Here is a 20,936-nt window from a genome sequence, read left to right as displayed (position 1 = left end):
CCCCACTTTGCCAGGAGGAAGTGTAGGCTTCGAGAGGGAGGTTGACTGAGGTTGACTTGCCCAAAGTCCACAGTCGGGATAAGAACCCAGCTCCTTCCATGCTGCCATGCCCTGGGAGAGACGATGTGAAAGGCAGTACACCCTAAGAGGTGTGGGAACTCACTTACCAGGATCCCAGAATGCTCCATGCCAAGGCCTGGGAGCTGCGTGCCTGAGGTGGAGGTGGCCAGAGCACACCCACACCCTACTTACCTCTCTCCTCGAGCACAAGTAGCACCACACTTCCCAGTTCCTTGAAGTCAGTGAGTCCAAGGTACTAGGTTTGGCCAATGAATGGTGAGCAGAAGTGTCGATATCAGTGAGAATACTGGCCAGAAGCATGGAACACTTCACGTGGGCCATTTCAGGAGAGCTTCATGAAGGTGCAGTCAGGACAGGAAGGTCCCACAGGGACAGTGCAACCCCCCGGGGCCAGCTTTGGTGGGGAGCCGTCACCACCTCTAAGCCTGAAGGGCAAGGAGGGAGTAGTTGCCAAGCCTGGAGAGGGTACATATGTGGAAAGGACCGCTTAACAGCAGCAGTGGCCTTCAGCCAAGGGACACTCTCATTTTGCTCTTCTCCTGCCTCTAATCCCTGCCAGTAACTCCCATTGATAAAACCCAACCAGAAGCCCAAGGGCAAAGGGAACCTGTTGATTGGTCCATATCAATGAGCCTCCTGGGCCCAGAGCTGGGTGGGGAGGGGAAGAATGGACCTGGAGGAGCAACCAGGAGCTAGCCCACAAGATCACTTCCCAGCTGGGGCCGTGGGGACCTCTGTGATACTCCAGCTCTCCCTTCCTGCCACAGTGACCCTGGAAGCCACATATTGAGTTGGTGGCATCATCAAGATGGTAGAGCCCTCCATGAGCCTCATCAACCTCGCATAGAATCTTCCTCTTCCAGCCACAGCCCAGTGTGGTCTGACCATTACAGTCAGAAACAAAACAGAATAAAACAACAAGCTAAAGAGAGATGTCCTAGAGACTTTGCAAGGAAAAAGGCATCTTTTGGAAAACCTTTAAAAACTGATGACTTAGAATCAGGAAGCTTACCCAGGGCAGTGAGGCCTTGAAATGATGCAGTCCAAAGACACTCCAAAAGTCACCTTGAGAAGGACTGTGGGAACAAGAATCAGAGGTCTTTCAAATCCATCAAATGGAAAGAGGTCAGATAAAAGACCGGCAAGATGCTCAATGATCACAGTTCTGGGAGAGAGCTCAGAGATGAAAAGGAGAAATCTGGAACATCTGAGAGAACCTCGGCCTCAGCCTTGACTAAGGAGAACCTCAGGGAAATTCTTGCTCCCAAATTGCTTTTTGGAAGTAGAGGTGCCAAAGGCACTGCTCTGTCGGACAAATGTTCCAACTCCAGTTGACAAACGAGATGCAGACAAATCACCAGAAAGGGATGGCACCCGCCCAAGAATGCTGATGCCACTCAAGGGTGAAATTGCAGATCTCTTGGCCAAAACTACGTGCATTTTTGAGGGGATGTGGATATATGAACTAGGATCTGTGGATATGAAGTTTGAGCTTTGGCAAAGCTTTGAGCAAGGACCCACAGTGTGAGCGCCTTCTCTCACTTAAGTCAACGTTACCGTGGGGACCTTGTTGCACAGGTGAGGAGGTGTCATAGAGACAGAAAACTGGGACCAGGATGATCAGCTCCTTCTTGGGATGTGAGAATATTAAACAGAGGGTCCTTTCAGGGTCAGAGCCTACTTGATTAGAAGTTTTCTGAAGGAGGGGACATACAGCTCCAACGTTACAGATTCCAGCAGGTCTCTTGCGGGTGGCAAAGGTAGAAACCTCATTCAAAGCAACTTAAGTAGAAAGATGGTATTTACTGGTCACATAATGGAAAAGTACATGAGCAGATGATGCTTAAAGGCACATTGGGATCTGGACACTCAAACACTGTCATCAGGAATTTGTCTCCTTCCCTTCTCTTGGCTCTGCTCTACTCCGTGTTGGCATCACCCTCAGGCAGGCTCTCTCTGGGTGGTGACAAAAAGGTCCAGCTGCTCAGGCCCGCTTTCTGCCAGCCTTACAAATCCCATTGAAATAGAAAGCCTATTTCTCATTGGTTTCCGCTAAAGTCCTAGGGCTGACTCTCATTGGCTTAACTTGTGTCAAGTGCCAACCCTGAGCCAATCACAGTGTCCAGAGCTAACAGTCATCTGATTGGCCAGCTGTGGGTCTAATGCCCACCCATGGAAGTGGGATGTGGAGTCAGCCCCACCCAGACCATAAAACCTAAAAGCGGGGAAGAAAGAGATGCCGAAGAGATACTAAACAGGCCAAAATGTGTGTCAGCACAGCAAATAACACCAAAAACATCCCAATGACAAAATACCATAGTGATGGAGCCAAAGCATGGAAGGAAATCTTGGGGTTATGTGTATGGACAAAGAAATGCAAAAAAAAAAGGGGACGCAAGTACAAGATTTAAAGGAGGATGCCAGCACTATAATTGTGGTCTGTGGCCCAGCAAGGAGCCTAGGTCTCCAAGTTCCCCGACCTGAGATGGGGACCTTAAGGCCCACAACCCTTTCAACCCCCAGATTGTAGGGCTATGCAATGCCCAAGTTTTGCCTCTGGAAATAGTCGTTGAGCATTCACAGTGAGGAAGTTCACTGTTTGATGTCGGAGATTCAGGGGTGAGCAAGACACAGCCCTCGCCCTCAAGCAGCTTAGACTTCAGTAGGAGGAGACAACCAAGGATGTATAAATTAATAGAGGAACAAAATGAACATCAGAGGCGTGGAGTGCACCAGAACAGTGAGGGCTCTGCAGGAGAGGAATCATGGTAAACAGGCTGGCAGAGGAGGTAGAAGGCAGACCAAGGGAGGCTCTCATGGGTCTGGACTTGCTGTAGGCAATAGTGAGTCATTGAAGGTTTCTGAGCACAGCAGTGACACAGCAGGAAGAAGTTTCATCATCTTAATGGAGCCAGATAAAGCCCAGAGGAGAGTCACAGAGATGATCAAAGGGCTGGGGACAGGCCTGTGGAGGGAGACGACAGAGTGAGGACTGGAAAGATGAAGGCCAAGCACAGCCTTGATCTAAGTCAGGCAGAGGAGCACACCGCTTCCTGACGCTAGACCAAGACACGGATGGAGCCGCACCATGAAGTCACTGAGAATGTTGCTTTGTTTAACTCCCATTGGGAAAGTGAGTGTCACACATACAAAAAATGTCATTTATATAACTGTGATCCCCACCCCCCAGAGGGGGTGTAGGCTGGAAATGGGGAATAAATCACTGATAAAGAGGTCCTGGTAGTGTTCTGAGTGGTCATCATAAAGGAAGACCGAGGGGCACCAGGGCGTCTCGGGATGTTCCGTATTCATTCATGAAAAGACCACTTCCTGAGGGCCTGCTTTGATCCTGGCCCTTCTCTAGGCTCTGAGCCCAGAGACAGGAGCAGGCTTCCCCTTGTCTTATTATATCATAGCCCTACCACCTTCTGAAACAACCCAGCTCCCTGTGTGTTTACTGGAGCAACATCTGCTTCCCCCATCACACAAGACAGAAATTTGCAGGGTTTTTTCTCTCCATTGTATCCCCAGGACCTAGAGGAGTCCTTGACCTGTAGTAGAAGCTTAGAACATATTTGCTGAGTGAATGAATTCCTCATGTTCAGTGAGTTCCCTTCCTCAAAGGGTTCAATATCTAGGGAGAAAGTCAGACAATAAAGCCAACGTCAAGTGTAAAATTTCGTTTCAATGGTGCTACAATGAGAGGTCCATGTGGGAGCATATAGGACACCCCTGACTCAGCCCTGCTTCCCAGAAGGGATTCCTTTATACTTTAGCTGAACCATGATGGTCAAAGTAAAACAGAGCAGGCAAAGCTCCTCTGGGAGCAACCAGTATGGGCAAAGGTGCAGAAACACCAGGTGGCAGCATGTACTGGAGTGATGGAGCATAGGTGGCTATTAATGGAATTGGACAGAGCGGTTCTGGTCCTGGAGGGCCTTAAGGGCCAATTTAAAGGATTTGCACTTTCTTTTTGTGTCAGTTAAGATCCTTTTGCTTGTGAGAAAAGAAAAAAACTAAAGCCACTTAAAGCAGCTTTAAGGACAACAAAATGGAAGGGGCGGTTATTGGCTCACAAAAATGACAAGACCTAGGAGAGCTGTAAGCACAGCTTGATCCAAGGTGGAAACAATGCCACCAGGCTAGGGTTTCTCCCTCTCCTTTTCTTGGCTCTACTTGCTCTCCCCATTCCGAGGCTCCATAAGGTGGCTCCTGGGAAACCCAATTCATAGCCCAGTGAAGCTAAAAAGAGAGTCCATTTCTCTTAGCTCAAGCAGAAGTCCCAGAATTGAGTCTCTCTGGCCCTGACTGGTCTGATCTGGGTCATGTGACTACCCCTGAACTGATCTGGAGAGCCAGGGAGACCTAAGTGCTGATTGGCTTAGCCCAGGTCACGTGATCCATCCATGGCTCCAAATGAAATACACTGGTTGGCTCCTCCTAAGCTGATGCCACACGAGGGAGTGGGTGTAAGGTGGCAAAATAAGCTGTGACCACCATGTGTTTCAAGGAGGAGAGTGATGCAATTGGACCCGTGTTTTAGAAAGCTATGATTCTCCTACAGATTTGGAAGCCAGTTAGAAAGTCAGTCTGAAGGCAAGAGCAGAGGCAGGAGCCATGGTTAGATGCCTGGTGTTAAGAGTCAGGTTGAAGCGAACTGAGCGGAAGTGAGCAAAGGACTGTGACAGAGGGGGATATTTTAATTTACATCCTTAGGACAGAGTTCCAGGGCCCTGACCTACAGCCACCATCACTTTTGACCACCTCAGACTTGGAACACCCAGCCCCATTAAGGACCAGCTTGTGGCAAGGTCCCCATATAAGTGCCCTAGCAGGGTCACCTACACTCTGGGACCAGTCGCCCCAAAGCTGCAGATCCCGGCTTGGCTGCCAGCAACCCACCTAATCCCCCTCTAAAAATGTGGCCACCTGTAGAGACATACCAGGTTCCAATGCTGCTGATGCCGCCACTTCTCAGCTGTGTTACCCTGAACAAGGCCCTTAACCTCTCTGAGTGTGAATATCGCTATCTGAATATAAAGTAGAGATGATGACATTTAGGGTAAGGGACGCGTTGGTGTAGGGATTAAATCAGATAAAGATATGAAACACCTACCACAGTGAGAGGCTCAGTAGATGAAAATTCCTTCCTCTTCAAACCTTTCAGTTTTTCCCTGGTTTCTTCTTCCCAACACCTCTCCAACCCCTTGTTTGTTTGCCAAATAAAAGGTGGTTTTGTTTTATTTTGTTTTTTTCTGCCAGAAAGAAACAACTGGAGGTTGAGTGGCACAGGCCAGCCATTTTTAGATTTGTGGGTAGAAAAAAGTCCTCTTGTTCTCAGGCCGGACTCTAAGCCCCCTCTGGACTTCCTTCAGGCGATTCCCATTTGGGGACATGATACTCCAGTCCCTTGTGTGGTCGAGAGGAAGGAAGGAAGCCCAAAGAGGGGGTAAAGAAGTAGAAGAAACATCGCCCACCCCTAGTTTCCTCTAAACTTCAAATTCTTCTTTCTCACTCTAACTTAAACGAACTCAGGGGACTCAGGAGGCAGAGCTCTCTGGCAAAGAAGATCATAAAAGTAGGCTTTGTCTAATGATCGCACAGCCCCAAACTCCAGAATCCCCGACTTGCTCAGGTGTTGGAGGGAAAGATGATTAACACTTGCTGAGATTGTGCTGTGATTCCCTAAACATTGTTTTATGTGAGTCTCACAATCACCCTGGTAGGTTGGGATCATTGACCCATTTCACTGAGGAGGAAGCTGAGTCTCAGAGAAAAACCACACTATCTGGAAGGGGCAGCGAGCTGCTGAGATTTCACCCATGTCTCTATGTGACCAGAGCTCATTGCTATCTCCTCCACAGTGCCTCTGAGATGACTCTGGCAGCCCTGGAGCCAACTTCCCTGTCCCTTCCCTGCTTTGGACTTCCAATCCCATCTGGCTTACAAGCTGTGTGTTTTTGATTCTCCTCCTCAAAGCTGCCTCTTCACTAGGATAGCACTTAGTGTGTTGTATTATCATTGACTGTTGGTGGGCATCTCTCCCCGCTCACTCCTGAGTGCTTCAAATCAGAGGCTCTGATCTGAAAGGGTCTTGAGCGTGTGAATTGGTCCATGTGTTATCTCTCTGTGGAGTATTCGCCTCTCTTACTGTGGAATAAAGAGGGGGAAGAGAAACTCTGAAAGTTCTTATACATCTTTGTCTGCCTAGGACAGTGCCTGGTGTGTCATAGGGTCGCCACACATGTTTGATAAATGAAGATTTGAGTGAAAGGAGACCTACCACATAGGGTTGTCATGAGCTGAAAGGGCTGAGATCTATAGCGTCCCTAGAACAGTGCTTGGCATACTGGATGTGTTTTAAGAATGCAATGCTGAGTTACAACTGGGAAAGAATACTTACCCAGGAATTAGGAGTTTCATTAACTTGCTGTGTGGCATTGAGAAAGTCCCTTCCCATTTCTGGGCTTCTGTTTCTTCATTTGTAAGTTGAAGACACTGGATTAGATGACCAGAAATATACCTTTTCAGTGCCGACTTTTTATGCATGTTTCATCTCCTCCCTTCACTCCAACTCCTCCCCAAACACACACACACACACACACACACACACACACACACACACACGCACCCCACGTGCATGCCCGTCAATCTCCAAGACAGAATTCTGCTGCCTCTCGGCACTTTCTGTCTTTCATTTCCTTGACCAGAAGCTCCATGAGCTTATTAAACTTTGTTGTCCATGTTCCTCAGCTATGCCTGCTTTAGTAAAACAGCAATAATGTCCCCTCAGATTCATTTTATTAAAGAGCAAAATCTGTTTTGTGGGCCAGGGTGTGCTGGTCCTAAATGTAAAGTAGAAGTCATTTCCAGCTCACTTGCTCCGTAAATGCAGGGGTTCTGCTGGCTGCCTTTGCACTGAGATGGAAAGAACATTTATCTTCACAAATGTAGGCAACACCATGGAGGCAACCCTGCAAGGGACGGGGAAAAAGCCTTCCATTCCAAAAGGTGTGGCGAGACCAAAATAGAAAAGTTCTTCCTAGAACAGGAACAAAATTACACGGCAGTTTCACTTCTAACTCCACAATTCTAGACGTTAAGATTCATAGGATTTAAGATTCTAAAGTTGTGAGTGAATGTGTGTAAATAGTTGAATCTAAGCTTTTATTAGTCCTAAAATATTATATGATTCCATGATTAAGTATTTTTTCCTACAAGACCAGGGTCCTATGATTCGCAGATTCTATTGACCCAAGACAAAGGTTTTTCAACTAGTGGGTGTATCCAAAACAGCTGGGGTCTTGGTAACCAATGCAAATTTCTGGGCTCCCATCTCCAAGATTTTGGTCCATCCATGTGGGATGAGCCCCAAGAGTCTGCAATCTTTTTAACAGGTCCCCCCAACCCCAGTGGATCTGAGTAGGAGGGGGCCACTCTTGGACATACAGTGTTCAGAGAGCCTGTCATTCTAGAGTCTGTGATTCTAAATATGATTCTAAAATGGCCTTTTGCTTATGATTCTAGCATTCTGGAACTCTTATTCTGTTTCCATATGCCTAAGGACAAGATTCCAAGGTGTAAAGACTATCTTTCTGAGCAAGGGTTTCACATGGGGGAGGGGAAAAGAGACCAAGTGTCACGAGGTTGGAGGGACATTCTAGAAGGGGTACTTCCTGAAGGCACAGAGCAAACGTTGATGCTGCACCGATTTGCCTGAGCAAGTCCAGTGCTAGGACTCAAATGAAGAGGCTTGGTGCGGTGCATTGGCTGGCTTTGGGGTGACATGAGCACCTGGGGTCATCAGGAGGAATTCCGGATGGACAGGGAGATCCAACCATGTCCTGGAGAGTTGGAAGGCCTGAGGTTGGAGGAGGGGAGGCAGAAATCACAGCAGAGAGCTCGAAAAAGAACCAGTGGCAAGGGAGGAAGGATTTATCTGCAAAACATCCTCCCCGTGCCTGTGTCGGATGGTAGGGGAACTGCAGACTGGTTTGGCAGACATGAAAATGTAAGGTTTCAGGGAAACTCAGGCTGAGAGGGAGCTAACCGTGTGGGGATATCCCAGGGTACAGTGTGTGGGCTGAAAGAGGACTGCCTTGACATGCTAATGAGTGCTTGGATCTTGGAGGGTAAGGATGGGATGAAGGGTAGCAGAGGACCTCTAAGGAGCTTGTAGGCAGATGCTGGGCTGGGGAGGGGCTCTGAGTTGGGGACAGGGTCTGGAATAGAGAGGGCTTCCTCAGGAGGTTCCCATACACACTCTATGTACCACCAATGAGTCAGGATTCAGATGAGGAACCTGGGACTCTCTTTCTGAAAACAAAAGTGGAGGATGGAGAATCCAAAGTTTTCCAGCTTCCCAGATGGGGCAGGTTGGGTTACCAAGGGTTTCTCTGGTGGGGGAGAGAATGGAAAAGAAAGGATCAGTAACTCTTGGTGACACATTTAGCCTGTATGTCTGCACAGTGGTGATGACACACTCCTGGCTGCACATACAAACCCATTCTGCCCCACGCAATGACAGTGACACATGTGCCAGCTCATTGTGACACACTTACACCTGCACCCTTACCACCAATGATGGCACCATTTCATATTGATGCTAACACACTATGTGTCGTCTCTCATTGACAGCAACACTTAGGACATACACCATTGCACAGAAATGGTGATATGTCCCCAGAACTTTTGCATCTGGCACAGTCTAAGTAAATGGCACCCTCTGTAGTTGTACCGTGCACAACCTGCAGAGCTGCATATAGTACCCATGCCTTACACCCAAACCATCACACAATGCCATTAACGTATTCCACTGTAACAACAACCTACTTAGCTCGACACCCAATAGCACACTCACACCAGTCACTTCATATCGGGAGGGATACACCACCACGCACTGAGAGTCACATGGTGACAAACCCACACCTGCCCTACTAGAACCTGTATCCCTCCACACGGATGCTGCCCGCTCCCACCTGCACGGCCCCCAGAGGTGGGCACACACACAAAGTCACTTTTGCACACCAGTGGTTTGCCTTCACACTGTGTCACTGCATGTTGAAGGAGACAGACTGGGACCCTGACCTCACAAGCTGACAGTGATGGCACCATAGCCTTGTTAGTGACAAGAGGGGAGGCGCTCATCAGATGAGCAAGGTGGCCTAGAGCCCTTCCCTCCGCACCACCCCCATAGTTCTGTTTCTGCCTCTGGAACACGGCCACCCCCACAAACCAAGACCAACTCTGCCCCTGCAGGCTCAAGCTAGAATGACAGGATGTGGAGTCAGCATCTGGAGCATTCAGATGGCTCTCTGCACTGACCAGCTCAACTCCTAGTTGAGGTCAGCGCCGGCCAGCAAGCTCTTCCTCATCTCCCACGTGGCAGCCAGCGTGCCCTTTGGACGGAGGCAGCCGCGGGGAAGAAATGGGCCGACCTTTGGACAAGAGCCATGCTCACTGATCACATTTATAGTCTGTGACAGTTGTCATTCCTCACACACTCTTGCTCAATCCTCACACAAACTACTGACATTAGCTCTCTTGATTGGCTTCTTAGTGAACATTCAAGGCGTGTACGTATCATTTTAAAAATCTGTTCAAATCTGGTCCCCTGCCCCAGCCCACAGGGTTCATCAATAAAAGTGGAAATTCAGCACCAGCCAGGGTAAGACGCCTTAAGCAGAGCCACATTCATAGTTTACCGGGTGACTCTTAGAAGCTGTCTACAAAGCAGGGTCTGCAAGGACCAAGGCTCAGCGTGGAGGCTGGGGACTTGCAGCAGGCTGGATTAGAGATGCAGGAGACGAAGGAAATTCTGACAACCCACATGACATGAAGACCCCAATCCGAGTGTGAATTCATGGCAGGTTTTTTTTTAAGTGAGAAACTGGAGAACAGGGAAGATGATAAATGTCAATGTAAAAAAAAAATATCGGCAGAGCAAAAGTTACATTTCCATAGGCTGTGGGATGTGTCAGAAGAGAAGCAGCCCAGCCTGGTGGAAGAACCCCAGAGCTCAGTGTCATGCAGGCATGGGCTGGAATCTTGGATCTGCCAAAGACTCACTGAATCTCCTTGGGCCTTGCCTTCCCCATCTTGAAAACAGGGGTTTATGTGAACTAAAGGAAAGAATGTAATTTATGCAAAGCACCAAAGTGAGCACCTGAGACGTAATGGGGGCCTGATAGTTGTATGATTAGTAATATTATAATCAGTAAGAAATGTTTATAATATTTAGCAACATTTCTGCAGTTATAAAACAGTATTTGGGAACCATGTCCAGTCTGGTAACACTGAACAGGAACAAGTATTCATCTTTTCACCACCTTTTTTTGACAGGAAGCATCAGTGGCTCATGTCATACCCTAATTGTTCAAAGGATAAAGCCACCAAAACATGACTGAGCTGTCCTTTTATTCACCAGTATGATTTTCTGCAGCTAGACATGACTCATGTCAGCTCATGCAGTTCTTAATAGGCTCATAGAAACTGGGGCTCAAAGGGTGCTTTAGCTGTCGCTTACCACCCAAGTGCCATCTTCCAGGGGTAGGGAACTCAGCACCTCACATGCGGCAGTCCATACTATGGTTGGACAGCTCCAGCTGGTAGAAAGTTCTTCCTCTTAGAGCTTCCGTCTGCCTTCCTTTACCTTTCCTCCATGGCCCCAATTCTGTCTTCAACACTAGTAAAAACAGTAGTACTTTTCTTTCCTTGCAAGGGTCATTTATTCATTCAACAAGCATTCTTCAGCTCCTGCTTTGCCAGGCACCATGCTAAGTGCTGGCATTACAAATTGAGCAAGGCTTGTCCATCCTTCAAGGGCTAATCCCCCTTCAGCATTCTCTCCTCCAGGGAAAACATCCTTAAATCCTTCAACCATCTCTCATTGAACCTGATTTCCAGACACCCACCACCAAACCACTTCCTTCTTTTCTAACCATACTTGAGCCTACTAAAGTCCATCTTAAAGTGTTGTGTCCAGAACTGAGCTTAGTATTTTTCTGAAGGCTAAGTTGGATTTCTAGCCCAGCTTAATCAACATCCATGTCAAAGGCAATGCCCATTGTGGAAAAACCCCAACTGTAACTAGAGTGCTGCCAGCCAGGTCCCACTCACTGAGCTTCTGTTCTAGGAGAACAGGGAAGAGGAGGGAGGAGGAAAGAGGAGCATTCTTGAAATGATGGGATGTCAGATCTCCCGTCCCGGAACTCCCCTCAGGCATTAGTGGCAATTCTAAGTCACTCTAATCAAACAGCCTCCCCTCTGCCCCTTCCATTAGTGTCTGCCTCTGGAAAGGGAAGAAAAATTAAAAATGAGCTGACAGGCCAACACAACACAGAATGGAAAACTCAGCCATAAAGGAAGGGACCCCCCTACACCCAGCCCCACAGCCTGTAAGGGGAAAACAGAGGTGAGCTTCAGAAGGTGACTCTCTCCATGAGGAAGGTGGGTCCACCAATGGCTTCTGATTTGTGGGGAGTCCCCCATTTTGAGACCTCTGCTGTGAAAATGTATGAAGGAATAGTCCCCCCTTGTTGCAATAAAATCATGCCTCCTTCCTTTCCCAGATCCTGTCCTTCTGCAGCTCTGGCCGCTCCCTTCTTGGAAGGAAGCCATCGCCTTACAGAAGCAGGAGTCATCTCCACTCTGACATAACCCTGACTGATGCATAAACTCCTGCGAATCTTTCAAAGGCCTGGTGCAAGGCTCCTCCTCTCTGAAGCCATTTTCCTACACATTGGGCTGGATTAAAGGAAGCATTTTAGAGCCAAAAAGATGGCAATCAGAATGGAGAGGCTCATTAGGAGAGAGTCATAAAATGAAAAATGAGTGTGAGGAGAGGAGGAAAGGCTGGGGTGAGCGGCAGATGTTGCCCTGCCCCTTGGTGGTCCCCTTTCTTCCCAGGGCAAAGGAGAGAAAAAATGGCCTTCTAGAATAAGTTTTGCCAAAGAATTCCTTATTCTTCACAGGGTATCAGATCTAGAAGGGCCTAGCAAGTGACTTGCCCAAGGTCCACAGCAATTTTGCAGCAGTTTTTTTCCCTCTGGGTCCACGTGGAATGTTCCTTACCCCCTATGGAGGCCTTATCCACATGATGCATCAATGTTTTCTGAGTGCTCACGTGGAAGGACAGGATACTGAGGGGCTGCAAAGATGATCTGATGGTGGTCCTGTCATCCTGTAGGAGCTCACAAGCAAGAGGCATGCAAACAGAGGAACAGGGGACCCTGAAACAGGGGTGTGCCTGGGGGTGGCAGGAGCTCTGAGGAGAGTGTGACCAGTTCCGCCTGGAGGAATCAAGGTGGGCTTTCCTGAGCGGGCGATCTTGTATTTCTGCTTTAAAAAACAAAACAAAACAACAACCAAAAAAACCCTCCCTCCATCCCCTGACCCGCACTGCCCCTCGGAACATCGAAGCAGCAAGCTTGCGGTCCTAAGAGCTGTGGCCAGGATACGCAGCTGCAGGGGGGATTGCTGGGGGTGTCTGGAGGAGAAGATACAAGAAAAGGTGGAGGAGGAAAGGGAGTGGAGATTTTTTTTTTTTTTTAAGAGAGGGGAAAGGAGGGAGAAAGGGAAAGGGAAACAGAGGGGGGAGGCGGAAGAGGGAGAGAGGGAAATAGGGAGGGAGGGAGAGACGGAGAGAGGGAGAGGGAGGGAGGAGAGAGAGGGGGAGAAAGGAGGAGGAAGAGGAGAGGGGGGAGTGAAGGGGGAGGGAGGGAGAGACAGACAGAGAGAGAGAGAGAGGGAGAGAGAGATTTGAATTTCCCATCTGGAAGGGGAGAGGTAGCACGTCAGGGTCTGGCTGACGGGCGCGATTGGAGGGCGCCTCCGGCAGCCGCCCGAGGCAAGAGCCGCGGCCCCAGCTCACCGGGCGGAGTTGCACGAGGCGGCAGCGGGAGCTGGAATAGCAGAAGGAACCGCCTCGTTGAGTTCGGCCGGAGCCCTGCAGTGGCTCAGACGGTTGCGAGGACCTCCAGGTCGGTGCTGGCCACGGGCCGGGAGGGCGGAGCCGGGCTGTGGGCAACAGGGTCTGCGCTCTCGCCTCCAGGCCGCAGCGCAGCCCGGGAAGCTGCAGGGTATGGTTTTCGGGGGCACAGCTCCCCGAGACCGCCCGGGCGCGAGAAAGGGAGGCTGCGCCGCGGCAGCAGGGACTCTGCAGGGCGCGCTCGCCGTGGTGCTGAAAGGACAGCTCCCCGCAAGGGGGAAGCGAGCAGGCGGAGGCAAGGGAGTGAAGCGGACGCCAACAGGGAAGGAGGGCTGGGCCCCCGAGCTGGAGACCCTCGGGCAGAAGCCCGAAGCTGCCCGGCTCCCGGGGAGCCAGGACCGCCCCGAGGGCGGCGGGAGACTCAAGTCTGAACCTAGAGAACAACTTCGAGCTCTTGGGGTAGGGATGGGGGGACGTCGATCTAAGCTACTTCAGGTTGTGGTTAACCTGGAGCCCGCCAGGGCCCTCTTCGCCGAGGGAGACGGAGCCGCCCCTGAGGGGTACAGTTCGGGTACCGGAGTGAGTCAGAGGGCGGCGGGAGTGGGGCGGACAAACCGAAGGTGCAGGGGAGGAGAACCTAAACGTTGCCTGGGGGTGGGGGCCCAAGAGGACTCTATTTGTCATGGGAGGAGGAGGAGCCGAGGTTTGGGCTGCACCTGTCAGCTGCCTGGGTCATTAGGGAGGGTCAGTTCTACGCCCTCGCCGGCCCCACTCTGCCCCCTCCCTCAGCAAAGTTTGCGACCAGGCCGGGCCTCGAGGTTGGAGCTCTAAGTGTTGGGGGCAGGGGTGCTCTCAGTGGCCAAGCGTGAGCTCGAGGCAGAACTGCCGGCCACGATGATCTCAGTGGGGCACCGACAGAGGGACGCCAGGATTCCTGTCCCCCTCTTCTGTCGGGAGAATACGAAGCCCCCGCCGCTTCCGCTTTTCTGCAGGAGCCAGTTCCTTACCCACTCCCATCCTCCACTGCTCCTTTCCCTCCCCCAGTGCTTCTCCCTTCTAGAGGCATGGGGGAGGGGTGGGGAGTAGAGGGACATCCCCTGTCACTGCACCGCCATTAGCGTAGGGTCCCCCTCAAAAGGCAAATGAGTGTTGAACTGACTTGCAGTGAATATGGCCTGGACATGAGCTATTTAAAAAAAAGACAACAGACAAACAGCCACAAGGACAAACCCTGCAGGTGCCCGAGTCTGCTTGTCAGATGGCGGGGTCCAGTCCTGAAAACCTCCTGGGGCTCCGATGGTCGAGCCTGAGGAGGTGCCTCAGCTGCCTTCGGGTTAGGATGGGTTAGGAGGGAGTCTGAGAGGGGAAGCTGAAGGCGCATCCCGGGCACGCTGAAGGCAAGGAAACCTGGTGCTGCGGCAGCATCCCTCCCCCACCCCTCCTTGTGTCCCCTCCTTGTGTCCCCTCCCCCAGCCTAGCGTCCCCACTACCACCACCACCACCACCACCACCGCCCTTCCCGCGCAGGGATAGACCAAGTCTTCCCGCAGACCCGCTGAGGAGTGCCTCCTGGCGGTCTGGCCAAAATCCTCAACTGCAGGCAACCTGCTGGACCTCAGCACTCCTACAGGCATATGGCAAAATATCTACACACACGCCTGCACACACGCTCACGCAGAATCACAACGATGCCTAAGTTCAGAGTTAAGACACGCAGGAGCATACCTTGAACGAGTACACTCTCACATACTCGCTGACACACATTAAATTCAATCCAGCAAATATGTCCTGAGACTCTACCATGAACTAAGAGATGTTGTAGATGCTGGGACAGGAGAAAAGCGCAAGATACAAGCCCTGTCCTGGGAAGTGTTCAGAGTGACTGGGAAGAGAAAGACACATAGCTGGACAGAGTGCATGAGCTGGAGGCAGGCAGGGCTGCCCTAGAAAGTGCCATGGGTCTCAGAAGAGGAAGACTCCATCACATCTCACCGAGGAGAGATTTCATGGGAGGAGTGATGTATGAAGTGGATCTTTGAAAATTAATGCTGCTGCTGATGATGATGATGATGATGGTGATGGTGATGACGGTGACAGCGAATATGTACTGAGCACCTACTATGTGCCAAATGCTGGGCTGATCACATCTGCATTATTTCATTTAATGCTTACAACATGCATTGGGTATAGACGTTATTGTCTCCATCTTGCAGATGAGAAAAGATTAAGTCATTTGCTCAAGGTCACTTGCTCAAGTAAGTAGTGGGGCCAGGAACTGAACTGGCAGAGAGGAGGTTAAGAGGTTCCAAGGATGTAGAAATAGCATGAACAGATGCCCAGGAGTTTTTGGAAAGAATATGTGTGGAGGTATAGCTGATACAGAGCCACATACAAGGGATGGGAAGTGAATGGTGAGGCAGGCAGATGCTAGACTGTGCAGGACTTGAAGGTCAGCACAAGGACTCTAGTTGGTTTAACCAGGCCATGGGGCGCCACTGCAGGATGTGTTTGCATGAGCAGATCTGCCCTTTAGGAAGATTAATCGGACAGCCTTGTGGAGGATAGAGGTAAGGTAGGGGAGGGACAAAGTTAGAGGTTATGCAAAAATTCAGAACGTCGAGGCCCTGAACCAAGGCATTAGCAGCCATAGGAGAGGGGATGTGTGGATGCAGGAAACACTGTGGGGCTATAATCTCTGGACTTCTTCCGCAGCACCCCGTCCCAATTATAACTTGCCAATTCCTTGTGTGGTTTTTGCCCAGCCTCTACCTCCCCAGCTGACTGAATGCTGTGAGAACAAATGCTATGACTCCCTCGTTCCCTGCCACAGCCCCAGCACTCAGAACAATGCCTGGCAGAGAGTAGATGCCCAAAGAATATTTGTAGTGTGAGTGAATGAATGAATGAATGAATGAATGAAGAATTCCCTGACTGTGGAGTTTTCCACTGAGGCAATTAGAAGAAGGAATGCTGAAGGAAAAGATGGTTGGTGGGGAGGGGAGGCAAGGATGAGATTGATCTTTGGATAGAATGAATTTAAGACTATCCAGCAAAGAGTTAAATGTGCAGGTTTGGGGAGAGAGAGAGTGAGAGATCTGTGACTGAAGAAGCGCATAAACCAATAAGGGTAGGTGAGATTTCCCAGGTAGACAGTGGGAGAGGGAGGGGCAGTGGGAGGGGGAGTCAGCAAAAGACAGAAGGAAGACCATCTGAGAAGTAAGCTGATGACCACAAGAGTGATGTGTCATGGAATTCAGGAAATTCAAGAAGAAGGCTGAAAAAAAGCAGGGTGGGTGAGAGGGAGGTAAGGGGTCTTCATCAGCATCTGATACTGCAGAGGAATGGAGAAGGAGGAGAAGGAGGGCTGTGAAAACATTCCTGGGCCTGGTGATTAGGAGGACTCTGGCAACCCTGACTATGGCAGCTTCAGCAGCAGTGCAGGGGCTGCAGCTCTCCCATCTCACAGAGCCAGAGGGTTTGACTGGGAGGTGAGGAAGTGATGACACCAAGTGGAAACTACTTGATCGTGAAGCTAGAGGGCAGAGATTAAGAGAAAGATAGGGTTCAGAGCAGGAGCTGGAGAAGGAAGGGGATAAAAGACATGTACGGAGAAGAGATTGAAGGTGTGAGGAAGAGGGAGTAAAAAATGGATCAAGGAGAAGGTGTAAAGAGGGAAAATCTGGAGCTCAGGCAGATGGATTGGCTTCAGGGGGAAGGAGGGAGACCTCTTCCTTGGGAGTTAGGAGAGGAGTTCATTGTTTTGATAATGATAACAACCACCATTTACTGAGCCCGCATCATATGCAAAATACATTTCATAGATTATTTCTAAGCCTTCAAAATGGTATTATAATCCTCACTCTATAAAGAAGGATGAGACTCAGAGAGGTTAAGTCAATTACTCACTATCACACAGCTAAAAAGCAGCAGATTCAGGATCTGAGCCAGATGTGTCTGACACCAGAGCTCATGAGCCTTCCGCTGCACCACACTACATAAAGTGAGAAGGAAATCACCTGCTGAGAGGGATGGGGTAGGAGTAGGTTGGGCCTTAAGAAATTGGTTAGGGGAATCTCTCCACAGGGTGAAGAAATTGCTTAACATCTAAAAGGGCCATGCTGGGAGTCAGCAGCAGGACCTTGGGGTGGACCCAAGAAGTTTGGCTAAGTAATCCCAGCAGGCTGGGAGTAAGAAGCACCTGGAGTGACAGGATGTAAACATGGAGAAGACTCAGCCCTTGAGTAGATTACTTTGCATGCGGGGGCTTGGGGTTGGTAATCAAAGTTTTCTGAATGAATACAGGAAACAGAGGAGTCTGGAGAAGGAGATGGTTTGATGATAGAGAGGTGGCATGTTGAGTTTGAGTGGTGCCGTGGGACATCCAGGGGGAGGCAGGCAAGAGGGAGGCAAGTGTATTTCTTGAGTTATTTATTGCCTGTTTCACACACACACTCACAGTACACACACTCCCAGAATGTAATCTGCACGGGCACAGGACTTTGTCTGTCGTGTTCACTGTTATATCCCCAGTGCCTAACACACTGCCTGACACATGGTAGGTGCTCAACTAATACTTATTGGATGAATGAATATAGGGGTCTGGTGCTCAGATAAGACATCTAGCTGTCATCAGTGTTAGCGGTCATAAAGCCCCTGGAAAGGGTGAGTTCTCCTAGGGAAAGATTAGAGATGAAAAGGAGATAAGGACTGAGGTCAGAGTCCTGGAGAATACACTTCTGAAGAGGCAAGAGGAAGAAAAGGAGCAGCAAAGGAAGGGAGGGGAGAAGGAGCAGTAGGAGAGGAGGGAGAGGAAACAACTGAGTCACAGAAGCAAGAAAGGAGAGAGGTTGGAGGATACAGTGGGGTGGCTAGCAGTTCAAATGCTGCAGAACTGCTTCAGCAGAAGAGCTGGGAAAAGGGCCCAGAAGATCATCTGGTTCAGGAGAGACACTTGCCAGAGCAGCAAGTTAGGTGCCCTGTGGACCAATTTGAAACATCTCCAATTAGAGTCCTGCGTCCTCCACCACCACCTGGCAATTCCTTGAGCTAAATGTAAACACAGAGGAGGAACCCAAGAGTTCCTGAAATCATTTGGTTATTATTCTTTTCCTGTTCTTAGAAATGCTGTCTCTTTACAATGTTTTTAGTCAAATGAAAATATCTTGATTGACTGAGCTGAGCCACCTTCAAACTCAGAATTCTAGATCAGGGTGGGTTCTTCTGCATTTCTTGGAAATCCTGTTCCTTTCTGGCATGTCCTCATAAACATGCAGTCAGCAATGGCTGACATTAACTAGCACCTGCTACACACCAGGCACCTGACCAGTATCTTCTCTTCCCCTTCAAACATCAGTACAGGGTAGACTTAATACTCCCTCATTTTGCAGGGAACAAACTGAAGCTTTCCCAGGGAGCCACAGCCAGTGAGGATTGGGGCCAAGATTTCAAACTAGGTGTGTCTGATACCAAAGTCCCTGTGGATGGTTTTCTACTCCATCATGACTTTCCTCAAAACAACCTATCAGGTGATCTGATCACGTGGAAGTCCTCAAACTGTCAGGCCCCATGGTATGAAAAGATCTCAGTCTGCCGATATGTTTTCTCATTTTGAAAGAAATGAGGAAAATCCATCATCAATGAACAGCCAGTGACCTTGAACCCAACTTAGTTACAATATCCAGCCTGACTCCTCTACCACCATTTCCCAGGACCCCTTTATCCTCCTAGCAAATCAAAAAGACCCCAAGTCTATGTAGAATGAAAGGCCTGGGGGAGTAGGCCTGGCCCAAGTTGACCATCAAGGTACATGACACTTTGGCTGTTATATCCCCATCCCCATGGATATCTCCCTCCATACCTGAAAAAGGATTTGCGGTGGCTTTGCCTATGAAAGCACCAGTGAAACTGATTGGTTAAAATAAAAAGGAAGTCTCTAAGAGTTAGAGCATCTGGGTTCAAATTCTCAGGGATGCGAGAAGAACGGGGTAAGAAGGAGGCCAAGTATAGAGGGAGGCTCCAGGCCCACTACCCTTCCTCTCCCACTACCGTTGGAATAGTTCCATTTTTATGTATTTTGCATATTGAGATTCCCATTAAGATTTTATTTGGAGAAAATCTTCTGAGGCAAAAAAATAACAATAAAAATATAATAAAAACTGAAAGTTGGTGATTTAGGGAGAGGGAAAGGAGGACAAACATAAGCTGAGTGGTTATGAGGCTCAGTGCTTGGTACTTTAAAGGCCCTTAGCCCCAAGAAGATTATTGTGTCTCCAATCCCCTCTGTGTAATTCAAAATAAAAATCAATATTAAGCTATAAAACATAAAACTTACATGTATTATGCAATAAAAATAACTTATTTCTCCATTTGTCTAATTTCAAAAGTCTGGATATGTTCATATAAGCTGGCTGTTCTCATTTTTTCACCTACCTCTTATTTGCTGGGGCCCCGAGTGCAGCTCACTCCTTCTAGGGCTTGATGCAGTGACCCAGGCTGGAATCCTCTCCACTCTCCACAGTATCCCTGAGAAAGGAGGCACGGTCATCTCTATCTTATAGAGGAAGAAACTGGGGCTCAAGGAGATTGGATAACTTGCGTGGAAGTCACATGGCAAATAAGGAGTTAGGGTGGCATTAGAACCCAGCTCTGCCTCTATCCAAATTCCGGGCTTTTTCCAACATTCCTGGCTTCGATCAAATTAAAGCAACATGGTCAAGATGAAGCTTTTAAAATAAGGATCAGAAGCCATTTGGCAGCACATATGTGCCTGGCACATAGCAAGTGCTCAGGAAACAGCCCTTTTCCATCCCTTTCCGTGTGGTACCAGGCACTGGGTCTTGGCCTCTGGCTGATGGTACCTGATGCCTGAACCAGGGTGACCGGTCGTTTGTCCAACTCCACTGCCCTGCCTGTGCAGAAGCTTCTCCCATCTAACCCCCAACTCTTCTTTTTGCAGGTTGCCACATCTCCCCAAGCCAGGCCTGCCTGAAGCGCTGCATGCAAATTTGGCTGCTGGCTAGGGCACACTAAACAGAGTTGTAGGCATGGACTTCGTCATGAAGCAGGCCCTTGGAGGTGAGGCCCTAGCCCTGCACCCTATGCCCACTACCCAGTCCAGACCCAGGTGGGAGGGGCCTCAGCACACCAGGCCCCCACATCCCCAGCCTTGCCTCCATGACCCTGTCCTCTTCCTCCTCAACCCATCCCCCACAGGGGCCACCAAGGACATGGGGAAGATGCTGGGCGGAGAGGAGGAGAAGGACCCTGACGCACAGAAGAAGGAGGAGGAGCGGCAGGAGGCACTTCGGCAGCAAGAAGAGGAGCGCAAGGCCAAGCACGCACGCATGGAGGCCGAGCGTGAGAAGGTCCGGCAGCAGATACGAGACAAGGTCAGCACCACCCTCTTGCCCATCCTGGAATGTAGGGGGTTAAAAGGGTCTCCCAAAACCTTGGGCTCCCTTGAATCCCAGCTCTCACCTTAGACCTAGTTCTCTCTGAGTCTCACTCTTTTCATCAGAATAATGCATGTCAAGGAACACCTCCCTCAAGGACCGTTATGGGGATTAAAAAAGTTAGTGGATATAGTAAGTGCTCCCTAATGTTTGCTGCTACAAGTCCGCAACCTTGTACCCGAAATCCTGGAGACCAAACAAGTTTGGAACCCAGAATTTGGGGATTTTTGGAAAGTACTATAGTGTCCTGAGCACTGTTATGTGTCACTCCCAGTGAGTTTGCAGCTGCCACCCTATGCCAAACAGTTCAATACTTGTCTGCTCGAACTGCAATAAATCAAGGCTATAAGTAGCCTTCCATCAGTTCAAGTCAAGTTTTGTCATCAAAATTTGGCCCAAAGCATGTGGGAGAACATTCAGTTTTCAGATCTTGGAGGATTTCAAAAGAGCAAAGAAATTATGTGGGCAGGTATTAA

General features: G+C 49.5%; 1 protein-coding gene across 7 annotated transcripts in view; it reads left to right on the top strand.

Annotated features, from left to right (window-relative positions):
• CPLX2 (complexin 2) overlaps positions 1 to 20,936 on the top strand; it is an 85,508-nt gene that overhangs the window by 60,166 nt on the left and 4,406 nt on the right. For 3 of the 7 annotated variants that reach the window (XM_082456621.1, XM_082456619.1, XM_082456620.1), the window contains 2 exons: positions 19,965 to 20,083; positions 20,222 to 20,397. In XM_082456621.1, coding sequence (XP_082312747.1) covers positions 20,053 to 20,083; positions 20,222 to 20,397 — 207 coding nt within the window. In that variant the 5' untranslated portion in view covers positions 19,965 to 20,052. Of the gene's footprint in view, positions 1 to 12,742; positions 13,062 to 13,162; positions 13,469 to 18,396; positions 18,463 to 18,490; positions 18,578 to 19,964; positions 20,084 to 20,221; positions 20,398 to 20,936 lie in introns of those variants that run through there. The other 4 variants (XM_082456622.1, XM_082456618.1, XM_082456623.1 and 1 more) reach the window with 4 other exon arrangements.

Source organism: Balaenoptera physalus (assembly GCF_965194825.1).
Source record: "Balaenoptera physalus genome assembly, chromosome: 3".
NCBI classification, from domain to species: domain Eukaryota; kingdom Metazoa; phylum Chordata; class Mammalia; order Artiodactyla; family Balaenopteridae; genus Balaenoptera; species Balaenoptera physalus.
This window is presented reverse-complemented; position numbering and strand designations above follow the sequence as displayed.